Source organism: Scyliorhinus canicula, chromosome 13, assembly GCF_902713615.1.
Source record: "Scyliorhinus canicula chromosome 13, sScyCan1.1, whole genome shotgun sequence".
Taxonomy (NCBI): Eukaryota; Metazoa; Chordata; class Chondrichthyes; order Carcharhiniformes; family Scyliorhinidae; genus Scyliorhinus; species Scyliorhinus canicula.
The window spans coordinates 60,076,566-60,088,772 of NC_052158.1; the positions used below are offsets into that span (position 1 = coordinate 60,076,566).

At 46.1% G+C, this 12,207-nt stretch overlaps 1 protein-coding gene across 1 annotated transcript in view; it reads right to left on the reverse strand.

Moving 5' to 3' along the window:
* Positions 1 to 9,954, reverse strand: part of LOC119975862 (inhibitor of growth protein 5) — a 31,959-nt gene extending 22,005 nt beyond the window's left edge. Inside the window, exons 1-4 of the mRNA XM_038815741.1 lie at positions 9,855 to 9,954; positions 7,819 to 7,890; positions 6,428 to 6,594; positions 2,607 to 2,718 (exon numbers count right to left, since the gene is read on the reverse strand). Coding sequence (XP_038671669.1) covers positions 2,607 to 2,718; positions 6,428 to 6,594; positions 7,819 to 7,890; positions 9,855 to 9,891 — 388 coding nt within the window. The 5' untranslated portion in view covers positions 9,892 to 9,954. The remainder of the gene's footprint in view (positions 1 to 2,606; positions 2,719 to 6,427; positions 6,595 to 7,818; positions 7,891 to 9,854) is intronic.
* Between the last annotated feature and the right edge of the window lie 2,253 nt (positions 9,955 to 12,207).

A 12,207-nucleotide genomic window follows, 5' to 3' on the forward strand; every position in this document is an offset into this window, starting at 1 on the left:
AAGGCATATTAGGAGCGTTGATATGGAATTGCATCATGGCTGACAGGGTTTTCGATTTTGTCTGTTCCATCCTGATCCTTCTGCTCTTGCCCCTTCCCCTCCCTCCAGAACTGTGACAGGGCTCCCCTTGCACCCTCTTTCCTTCCCGCCAACATCCACTCCACCAGCCTCCGCATTCAACAAATCATCCTCTGCCATTTCTTCCACCTCCAAACACATCTTTCCCTCTCTTTTCTTTCAGCATTCTGATGCAACACCCGAGCCCATTCTTCAACCCTTTCCAACACCTTTCCCCTTCCTATTATTGTGATCCCGGACCAGACCCCAACAGTGGCTAGGATGCTGGCCAGAAAACGACTGCGAGGAAAGGATTCCTTGCTCCAGGAGTTAATTTCACACAAACTAGGGATATGGTATATTGAAACAAACTTTATTACTAACATAGTATCAAAATATCTTTAACATCACACACGAAAATAGCTAACACGAAAATAGCTAACAATCATCCCTTAAACAATGCTAATCAATGCAGTGACACAATAATTCTTAACTGCTATCTTTATTTCCACTCAAAACAACAAAACCAACTCCGATCCCAATCCACTTTTAAATACAGTTAACTCTCAGGAATACTTGCTGTGCAAAGATGTCTTGAATACTCCACTTTGAGATGAGAGATCTTTTGAGACTGCTTAAGAAGACCTGACACCCTGTCAGAATAAAGCAGAATCTCTTGCTATTTCTTTAGAAACCTTCTCAGCTCACCTTCCAGTCAAAAATTAACTTACTGAAAACCATAAAACGTGACTGCTTCAACCCCATACTTTTCCCATTAACTACATAATCTTGTTAAGCTGAACACCATGTCTGTAATTAACTACTGCACAGGAAACCCTCTTAATATAAATAGAAGTTCATTAGCCATAACTTTTACAATGCTTTAATTGCACCTCTGGCTCCAAAACTCGAGCTGTCTTGCAAACCAGGATTTTTAAAAACATTACTGCAGCAGTCACATACATATAAACTCAGGCTTTAAACCCTTATTAAACCAAATACATAAAATACAATATATCTGAAATTCCTACATTCATCACACTATGGAATCTTTCCATGCAAATACAGGAGATGCAAACCTGCTCTTTTATATCTTCCCTTCAGACTATCCGCAGCCCTAAACACGCCTTCCAGTTGAAAATGATTTATGTGTACTTCTTTCAATTTAGTTTACTGTATGCACTGCTGACAATGCGGTTTGCTGTACATTTGGGTGACCAGACACAGATTAAATGTTCAGTCCATAAGTGTGACCCCGATCTACTGGTCGCCTATCATTTTAATTCTCCACCTAGTTGTCAAGCTGACCTCTTTGTCCTCGGCCTCCTGCACTGTTCTAATGAAGCTCAACCCTATGTTTAAGGGACAGCATTTCATTTACAGACTGGACACGTTACAGCCTTTTGGACTCATATTGAGTTCAACAATTTCAAACCCTAAACTCTGCTGCCCTTTGTTCCCTGTTGCTTTGCAGGTTTTATTTTTACAGCTTTACTTTTCTCATTCTTTGTTTTTTGGCCAGCAGCTGTTCATCCCTCTGCTCTCCATATCTCTTTATTTCTTCCTTTACCTTTGCCATTTAACCTTTCCTATATTCCACCCTTTCATGGACCTTTGCTGTTGATTTATTTTTCCATCGTCATCCCTTTCCCTTGCTCAAAAACAGATGAAAGGACGTTGACCTGAAACATTAACTGTTTCTCTCTCTCCACAGATGCTGCCTGGACTGCAGAGTCTTTCCAGCAGTTTCTGTATTTCTTTAGCGTTTCCTATTCCACTATATTTTATATCTGTTCCCTAGACAATTTTGCTTCTTGAAGCAAGAGTCTAAATACGTTGCATGGGCAAGGTATCTCTGGTACTTTCATATTTATGATACTTGTTCCGATCCTGCACTCCCAAAAATCAACGTGTGACCATTCAAACCCGAGTTAGCAAACAAACCTGGACTTCCATTTATGGTAACAGATCTGCAACTGCAGCTCCTTTATTTGAATACTGAACAAGAGAGAGGGAAGCAGGAGGGAATATCTAGGGAAGTCTGCATAAGTATGAATAACACAACAATCATCCATCCAGTTGCAGCAGGTTCATTCCCCATTAAAGAGAGATGAGAAATGGATACCCTCCTGTGCTACTTGAACTATCCAGTTCAACCGGCTTCACTGGCATTGTGTGTTTGTGTAATGTAACATTAAAGAAAAAGATGATGAGATAAACAAAGACAAATGTTGCATGAGACACAAATCTCCTGCAGCTTCAGGTTGCATATTGCTTGGAACCTGCGCACTCAAAAATAATCAGAGGTCTTCGAACGTCCATTCAGTTAGAAAACCTTGTTTGAAATTAATTAAAAATTCCCCAAAACTGGGACTGATGTTTGTTCGGCTAAGGTTACAAGGTGGGCAACAGATCAGCCATAATCATTGAATGGTGGAACAGGCTGGAAGGGCTAAATGGTCTACACATGTTCCTATGTAATTTTCCACTGAATATCACATGTCTCCATTTCAGAACTCTTTCTGCATCAAAAGAATACCATTACTCACTCTTATTGCCTCGTCCTCCTGAGCTGTCATAGTCACTGGATTCCAATTTTTCCTTCAGATCAGCTTCAAATCTGGCCAATTCAGCATCCAGCCGCCTGATGTGTTTATCAACCTGCCATAAGCACACAAATAAGTTCCACCAGTGCAAAATAATTTGAATGTTCACATATTCAGATGTGCATTACTGTGAAGATAGGCAGTTAAAAGGAGACACAGTTCAAAGAACCTGCAACAAGGAGGTGGGAAATATCACACCTCTATCGCTCAGGTGTCTGTCTCAACTGAGAATTACATGCCTGACATGCTACCACATTTAGATTTAGATTTATTGTCACGTGTACTGAGGTACAGTGAAAACTATTGTTATGCATAGTCTAGGCAGATTGCTCCATACATGAAAACATAGAACATACGATAAATGCATGAGGATACATAATGAAAATGCATAAACATAGACGGTGGGTGAAGTATACGGTAGACAGAGTTGAACTGTAGAGAAGATGCGTAGAAAGATCAGTTCAGATCTCAAGAGGGTCATTCAGGATTCTGATAACAGCGGGGAAGAGGCTTTCTTTGAAACTATTGATGATTGTTCTCAAACTTTTGTATCTTCTGCCTGATGGAAGAGAGAAAACCTAGGTGGGATGGATCTTTGATTACGCTGCCAGCTTTCCCAAGGCAGCAGGTGGTGTGGACAAAGTCAATGGATGGGAGGCCTGCTCGTGTGATGGACTGGGCTATGTTCATGACTCTCTGTAGTTTCTTACGGTCTTGCACTGTGCAGTTGCCATACCAAGCCTTGATGCAGCCAGGTAAGATGCTTGCTATAGTACATTCACAGAAATTCATAAATCATGGACATGCCGAATTTCCTCAATTTCCTGATGAAGTATAGGCACTGTTGTGCTTCCTTGGTTGTAGTGTCCATGTGGGTGGACTAAGACAGATTATTGGTGATGTTTACACCTCGGAATTTGAACATAAGAACTAGGCCATCTGGTCTGTCAAGTCTGCTCCGCCATTCAATAAGATCATGGCTGGACTCAGCTTCTCTTCCCCACCGCTCACCATAACCCTGAATTCCTTTACTATTCAAAAATCTATCTATCTTTGCCTTAAAAACATTCAACAAGATAGCTTCAAACTGCTTCACTGGGCAGGGAATTCCAGATTTACAACCCTATGGGTGAAGAAGTTCCTCCTCAACTCAGTCCTAAATCTACTCCCCTTTATTTTGAGGCTATTCTAGTTTCAGCCGCCAGTGGAAAAAACCTCCCTGCTTCTATCTTAACTATTCCTTTCATTATTTTATTTGTTTCTATAAGATCCTCCCTCATTTTGAAGCTGTCAACGATCTCCACCTCGGCATCATTGACAGACAGGGCGTGGACGACACTTTGCTTACTGAAGTCGATGACCTGCTCCTTTGTTTTGTTGATATTGAGGGAGAGATTGTTGTCATTGCACCATGCCACTAAGTTCTTTATCTCCCTCCTATACTCTGACTCGTCGTTATTTGAGATCCGACCCACTATGGTCGTGTCATCAGCAAACTTGTCGATGGAGTTGAGGCCGAATTTTGCCACACAGTCATGCATGTATCGGGAGTATAATAGGGAGCTAAGCACACAACCTGTATTGAGGACTATCGTGGTGTCGTTGTTTATCCTTACTGATTGCGATCTGTGGGTCAGGAAGCAGAGGGAGAAGCTGAGTCTTAGGTTATGGAGGTAAATGCGGAAAGATGGAGATGAACATCTCTCTGTCCAGACTTAATTTATAGAATTTCTAATTTTCTCTCACCTCAATGACGCAGTCTTCTTGGAGTACTATTCTCACTAGACAGTTTGATATCATCAGTTTGAAATACTTTTATATTTTGTACAATTTAGTGCATGTTATTTAGTTCATTAGGATTGCAGCAAGAAAACTGATTTTTAAAAAATGGAGTTTAAAGTAATCTCTGCAATTACTTGGGATAATGACAAGTCATAGCCCATTCAGAAGGCACAGTGAAAGAAAATGTCGAGGGTGAGCAAAAAAACGGCCGTAAAAAAAAACAGCTGAAGGTCCGTCGGGGAGTGGAAAGGTCACCTTGGGGTCACCAAGGAAAATGGCGGATGGAGCACCAGGGGAGGCCGCATTGGTTACGGCTGAAGAAATGACTACGGTGATGACTGCAGAATTCGAAAAGCAGTTTACAAAACACATGGAGACAATGAGGAAGGAGATGAGGGAGGTTTTGAGTGTGCTGGTGGAGGAGGCGATTACCCTGGTGAGGACGTCGGTGGCGAGCGCAGTGGCAGAGGTGCAGGAGCAAGGTGAGGCGCTGAAGGAAATGAAGGAGGCATTATTGCAGCACGGTGATCAATTTACCTCGATGGGGAAGGAGATGCGAAAGGTGATAGAGATTAACAAGGATCTGCGAGGAAAAACAGATCCAGGCGACAGAATTTGAGGATTGTTGGGCTGCCCGAAGGAGTTGAAGAACAGAGGCCGACTGAGTATTTTTCCGCGATGCTGGCGAAACTATTGGGGGAGGGGGAGGATCCCTCCCTATATGAACTGGATCTGGCTCATTGGTCGTGGAGGCCTGTACCAAAGGCGAGTGAGCCGCCAAGGGTAGTGACTCTGTGCTTCCGTAGGTACAGTGTGAAGGAGAAGGTCCTGTGCTGGGCCAAGCAGAAGCGGGTGTTGCGGTGGGCTAGAGCTGGTATACATGTATACCAGGACTTTATGGTGGAGCTGGCGAGGAGGCGGGCTGCCTTCAACCGGGTGAAGAGGGCACTGTACATTAGCAAGGTGCAGTGCGGCATTGTATATCCAGCAAAGCTGAGGGTGACTTACAAGCTCAAGGACTTTTATTTTGGAACGGCGGAAGCAGCAGAGGAGTTTGCGAAGGCAGAAGGACTGCGGCAGAACTGAGAAATGGCCATGTACTGATGTAACCTCATGACTGTATTTTCTTCTTTTTTGTTTCACTGCGTGCGGGTGTGTGGGCTAAAGGAGCCAATGTTGTATATATTTGGACAAGGGAAGTGATGGGTCTTTCACTCGAAGTGAGGGCTCTTTGGGGTGTAGGTGGATATGCAGGGTTTGTGTGCTAAACGGGGATTTCTGGGCTTTCCTAGGGCCGGGCAAGGGGGAAAGGGACCCGGGTGGGGGCCTCCACGCTGGCCGGTTTAAGGGATGAGTTTTTTTTACAAGAGGCAGTGGAGGGGAGGGGGAGGAGTTGGGGGGGGGGGGGGGGAGAAGGGGGGTGGTTTACAACTCTTGGGTATCATGCACGGTACTCTTTCAGAGGTTAGATGGCGTTGAGGGGGGGGGGGGGGGGGGGGGGGGGGAGTGGACTCTATAGGTTAATGGTGACCATGGGTGGTCCCGGACTCCCTTTTCTTTTTCTCCTTTGGTTTTTGTTTCCACCGTAGGAGAGTTTGTTTTATTGGATGCATATATCAACAGGTGGGCCGTTGTTTGGGGTGGTGGGAGGATGGAATCGTTGTTATTGTTAAGGGGATTGATTTTGTATTTGTTACCGTTTACTGTCTGTTAGTGGGGTGTAAATTTTGAAGGAAAATGTGAAAATGGAGAATAAAAATATTTTTTTAAAAGTCATAGCCCGTTGGTATTTTCAAAACTATTCTCAGATTATTGCAGCATTATGCACGCAGTGATAAAATGCTACTGACAATCAGGCTCATTTCTTGCACAGAGTATGTACAAGCCACCTAATTACATTTTATGGAAAAGTACAGTATTTTTACCCAAATATCAAAAATGAATTAACCGTTGGTTTCCCTGTAGACTAATAGACCACCCACCATTTCATACGTCTCCATTGCTAACTGAACTTTGTCATCGCTGTACTCTCTGCATTTATTGTAGGCGAGCTGAATCTTCTTCAGTTGATCAACTCGTTGATCCGGAGACAGGTCCTTCACGTTTGAGATATATTCTGTTGCCAATTTGTCAATCTCAACTTTTTTATCTGCAAACATGGAGTAAAGCAATTAGACTGGTGAAATAATATAAATTGCACCCTCTTACTTTGTAGGATTCCTGGGTTTCATCACCAGGAGGCACAGAATATGAAACCAAGAAAACAAGTTAAACTTGTACAAGACCAGGGTTAAATTTATCAGAGGGCTTCAAGATCATCAAGAATCATGACGGTAAATAATTTTAGATTGTTGTCATTGATCAGAGACACGGTGATGAAGAAATAGGTAGAATCACATAAATAGATTACACAAGTACATTTAAAAAGCGACTGTTTGGTTACATAAAAAGCGGAATATTAAAGAATACTGGAAGCAACCAGGGAGGAAAATGGGATTAAACTCAATAGTGACTATAGAAATGAAAATCGCTTATTGTCACGAGTAGGCTTCAATGAAGTTACTGTGAAAAGCACCTAGTCGCCACATTCCGGCGCCTGTCCGGGGAGGCTGGTACGGGAATCAAACCGTGCTGCTGGCCTGCTTTAAAAGCCAGCGATTTAGCCGAGTGGGCTAAACCCACCAGAGCCAACTCGGGCAGCACGGTAGCATTGTGGATAGCACAATCGCTTCACAGCTCCAGGGTCTCAGGTTCGATTCCGGCTTGGGTCACTGTCTGTGCGGAGTCTGCACATCCTCCCTGTGTGTGCGTGGGTTTCCTCCGGGTGCTCCGGTTTCCTCCCACAGTCCAAAGATGTGCAGGTTAGGTGGATTGGCCATGATAAATTGCCCTTAGTGTCCAAAATTGCCCTTAGTGTTGGGTGGGGTTACTGGGTTATGGGGATAGGGTGGAGGTGTTAACCTTGGGTAGGGTGCTCTTTCCAGGAGCCGGTGCAGACTTGATGGGCCGAATGGCCTCCTTCTGCACTGTAAATTCTATAATAAAAAAAAGTTCTCACTTCTACTGGAAAATATTCCAACACCCACTGCTTACAAGTTAAAAAAAGGATTTTCAGGTGAACTATTTGAATTTGAAAGAATATTGGAAAATGCCGTCCTGAACTGCAACCGGAAAGTTCCTGGAAAATTAAATTACCCATATTCAGAGATCAATACCCATTGAGGATTCCAATTGAAACATAAGCATACAAAACTTGAAGATACATTTTAACAGTTTGAGGTCAAAATCTGAAGGCTCACTGAAATCTGCACAGCACAGTGGAACCCCCCCCAGATGAGGCTTGCCGGGTTTTCCCCAACTGTGCTGTATGTACCTTCAGTTCTCTGGTCCAGGTCCCGCATCAGATGGAAGATCCGCTGAAGTTCACAGGGCAGATTTTCAATACCTGTCAGCACACAAAGTAGCTTAAATAAACATTTTCACTGAAAGCATATTTTCAAATTCAAGCAAATTAACTGCTATTCCAGGAAATGGGTACATTATGAATTGAACACATCGATTGCAACTTCTCCACACTTGCAATGACATTTTAACTTATTTTTCCTACGCAAAGGTACTACTTAAATGTGCGATTTTTACGTCTTGCCCATATTTCTTTTTTTAAAAAATTTAGATTACCCAATTATTTTTTCCAATTAAGGGGCAATTTAGCGTGGCCAATCCACCTACTTTGCACATTTTTGGGTTGTGGGGGCGAAACCCACGCAGACACGGGGAGAATGTGCAAACTCCACACGGACAGTGATCCAGAGCCAGGATCGAACCTGGGACCTCAGCGCCGTGAGGCAGCAGTGCTAACCACTAGGCCACCATGCTGCCCTTTCCCATATTTCTGACCAGTCAAAAGAATGTGGTCACAATCCACTGTACGTTGCCCCATGACCGAACACCAGCCGTTACAGACCGCCTCCCGTTGCATCTGCAGACCACCCCCGTTACACCTGGCGGCGCAGACCGCACCATCCCGTTACACTTGCGGCACGGATGGCCGCCTATTACACCTGGAGTTACAGATGGCCATCAGTTACACCCAGTGGTGTGGATGGCTGCCTGTTACAGCCAATGGTGTGGGTGGCCGTCTGTTGAAGCCGGTGGTGCTGACCACCCCCGCTACACCCGGGTGGCCAGATGGCCCCCCTTTACACCTGGCGGCGCAGAACGTACCACTCTGGTTACACCCAGCAGTGCAGAGTGCACCACCAAGGTTACACCAGCGGTGCTCCGCGCGCCACCCACCCCCCCCCCCCCCCCCCCGTTACACCCAGTGACGCAGATCACTCCCTCCCCCCTGGATCACAACTCCCTGGTTACACCTCAGGTCAGGAATCACCCAGCGGCACGGATCGCCACTCCGGTAAACCCGGCAACACAGAACGCGGTAAACAGGCAGCATGTTACACCCGCTGGTACGGATGGCTGCCTGTTACACCTGGCAGTACAGATAGCTGCCTGTTACACCCAGCGGTATGGATGGCTGCCAGTTACTCGGTGGTACGGACTGTCACCTATTACACCCACTGGTCCAGATGTCCATCTATTACACCCACAAGTAGCATGGTAATAGTGGTTAGCACTGTTGCTTCATAGCTGGTTTAGCTCAGTGTGCTGGACAGCTGGTTTGTGATGCAGAACAAGGCCAGCGGCATGGGTTCAATTCCCGCACCAGTTTACCCGAACAAGCGCCGGAATATGGCGACTAGGGGCTTTTCACAGTAAGTTCATACTTGTGACAATAAAAGGTTATTATTATTATTAGCACCAGGGACCTGGGTTTGATTTCCGGCCTGTGTCACTGTCTGCACTCCTGTCTGCGTGGGTTTCCTGCACAAGCCCCGAAAGACATGCAGTTAGGTGAATTGTACCGAACAGGCGCTGGCGTGTGGCGACTCGGGGATTTTCACCGTAATTTAATTGCAGTGTTAATGTAAGCCTACTTGTGACAGTAATAAAGATTATTATTAGGTTCTTACACACAGTTGTTTACATGCTTGCTGCCTGCTAGTGGCGGGAAAGGGTGAATCCCCGTGCGCATGCGCAGAGGCCCCTCCCCACGCTGGGAAACTCCTGAATTCCCCCCCCGCCGTGCGCTTTCCACAAACTAACGGAAACGTCCCTGTCCCGGGCTGGCGCAGCAATTCCCGAAGAGCCGCGCCCCAGCCACGTATGTGCCGAGTGCGGGGATACCGCACTCTCTCCTTCGAAGGGGGGGGGGGGGGAGGGTGTGGGAGCAGGCTGCCGGCCCGGCGGCTAAAACCAAAGCCTTTCATTCCCCCGGGGGGTTGGGGGGCAACCAGCAGGGCGGAGCCTCCCCACACAAGACCGCCACAGGGCCCGCCCGCCGGTACTCACTATCCAGGTAATGCTCCAGGTACATTGCGGTCGCCATCTTGTCATCCTTCCAGCCAGCCCGCCCGCACTGAGCATGCGCGCTGCCGGCCCGCCGCCATGGTAACCGCGCCCGCACTGAGCATGCGCACGGCCGGCCCGCCGCCATGGTAACCGCGCCCGCACTGAGCATGCGCGCTGCCGGCCCGCCGCCATGGTAACCGCGCCCGCACTGAGCATGCGCACTGCCGGCCCGCCGCCATAGTAACCCCGCCCGCACTGAACATGCGCACTGCCGGATTTCAAGACCACTCTGCCGCATATGCCACTTTGGCCCCATATTGGCCAGTGCCAGAGAGCCTCAACCGGGAACTGCTTACAATTCAATGACAACAGGCCCAACGGTATTATTGATTTACCTGTATTAAAGGGAAAAAATAAAAATGAAGGGCACCAGTAAAACTTGCAGGAACCCCATTATTACTGATTTGGTAGTTTCGGACGGTTTTTCCTCTTTTTTGGGGTAACTGCAGGGACCAGAATAATATCCCATGGCAGGGATTCAAATCCCACCATGGCACCTGGGGGTATTTAAATTCAGTTAATTAAGTAAACCCGCAATAAAAGATTCTTATTGGTGATTCCTTCCGTCACTTTTTCCTGATGATGGAGAGTAGACTGGTCTGTCGCCAGGGGATTATAACTTGAGGGGTGCCACATCAAGCGTGATTGACCAGGAGTTTCTTCTGCTCTCACTGCCAGCCACTGGCATGTTGGAAGGATTTGCAGGTTCACATACTCAATGTGTTTGGTCATGTTGTGAACACTTCTTTGGCCTGGTGTGGAACTCAAACCCGAAACTTCTGGCTCAGACCTGGGAGAGCAGTGACTGGTTGTTTTTCAGATTAGAGTCGTATACAATATTCCCCTGTGTTCAGTACTGAGACCATGGCATTTTTTTTGATGTATTCATTATCTGAATTTGGGCATGCAGAACATGTGTGCAGATTACAAGAAATTCAGAAATGTAGTAAATAATGAGAAAGATGGTGGCAGATTTTTGGCAGACCTAGACAGACTGGAAAAATGGGCAGACACATGATAGATGGAATTTAACAGAGAACTGTACAAAATGAAGGTGGTAGGACAAGTTGAGAAAGCTGTCAAAAAGATATATTGAATACTTTCATTTCTTAATGCAGAAATAGCATATAAAAGCAAGAAAGCTATGATTACTCATATGAAACACGAGTTAGGCCTCAGCTAGAGTGTAGTACTTAATTTTGGGCATCCCCCTTCAGGTTTCAAAGTCCTTTGCCAGAATTTTTATGCTTCCCACCCTAGCGGGTTTTGAGATGGGGGAGAGGAGGGCAGCATTAAACAGCATGGAAAGGATTCCCTCTGGGATCCCGTCCTGACCTGGACATGTTTTTACAATGGAGTGGACAAGGCCTTGAAGCCCGCTCATACCCAATTAAGGCCCTTAAGTGGGCACTTAATAACCTTTGTTCCACCCAGCCTCAATTCTTAGGCTGGCATGCGCCCAATGACTGAGGGTGAGAAACAAAAAATGTCTCTCCCTTGATCTCGGGTAGGAAAGGGGAGCATCCGCCATCGGATGGCTCCTTCAGACTGTGGGCACATCTTCCCACCATGGACTGGAGACATCCAATCCTCTTGCCTGCCGAACCTACACCATGACAGCGGGATTGCTCGAGTCATGATGCCCAACAAGGCACCCCCTATTCTGCCCTCCCCGGGAGCCCTTGAACTTACCAGCACTGCTGATTCTGGGACTTACCTCTTCTGGCCACTGCAGCGTTGTGCCTGGATGGGCTACAGAGCTGTCGACCAATCGGATTGGGTGACCGCTGTCCAAGGTGGGACTTCCTTCTAAGGAAGAATGCAAGTCTCACCTGCTGCCAATCAACATTCATTTGAATGCAAAATGGCAGTGGACCGGTCAGAGTCATCCCCACTGACTCTCCAGACGATGAGCACTGAACGTTTACCATCCTGAAAATGCAGGCCCTGGAGAGGAGGCCCTGGAGAGGATACGGATGAGATTTACCAAGATGGCATTGATCAGTGATATGAAGAGACTGGAGAAACTGGGATTATTCTCCTTAGAGCACAGAAGATAAAGAAGAGATTTGAAAGAAGTGCTCAAAATCAAGAATGATAAATAAGGAGAGCCTATTTTCTATCAGAGAATAGTCAGTACGTGCAGGACACAGGTGAATGGTGTTTAACAAAAGAACTAGAAGTGAGATGAAAGAACATTTTAACACAATGCATTGTGATCGGATATGCTTTGCTTGGGACTGGTGGAAACATTCAGTTGTAAGCCTCAACAAATAATTAGATAAATATGTGA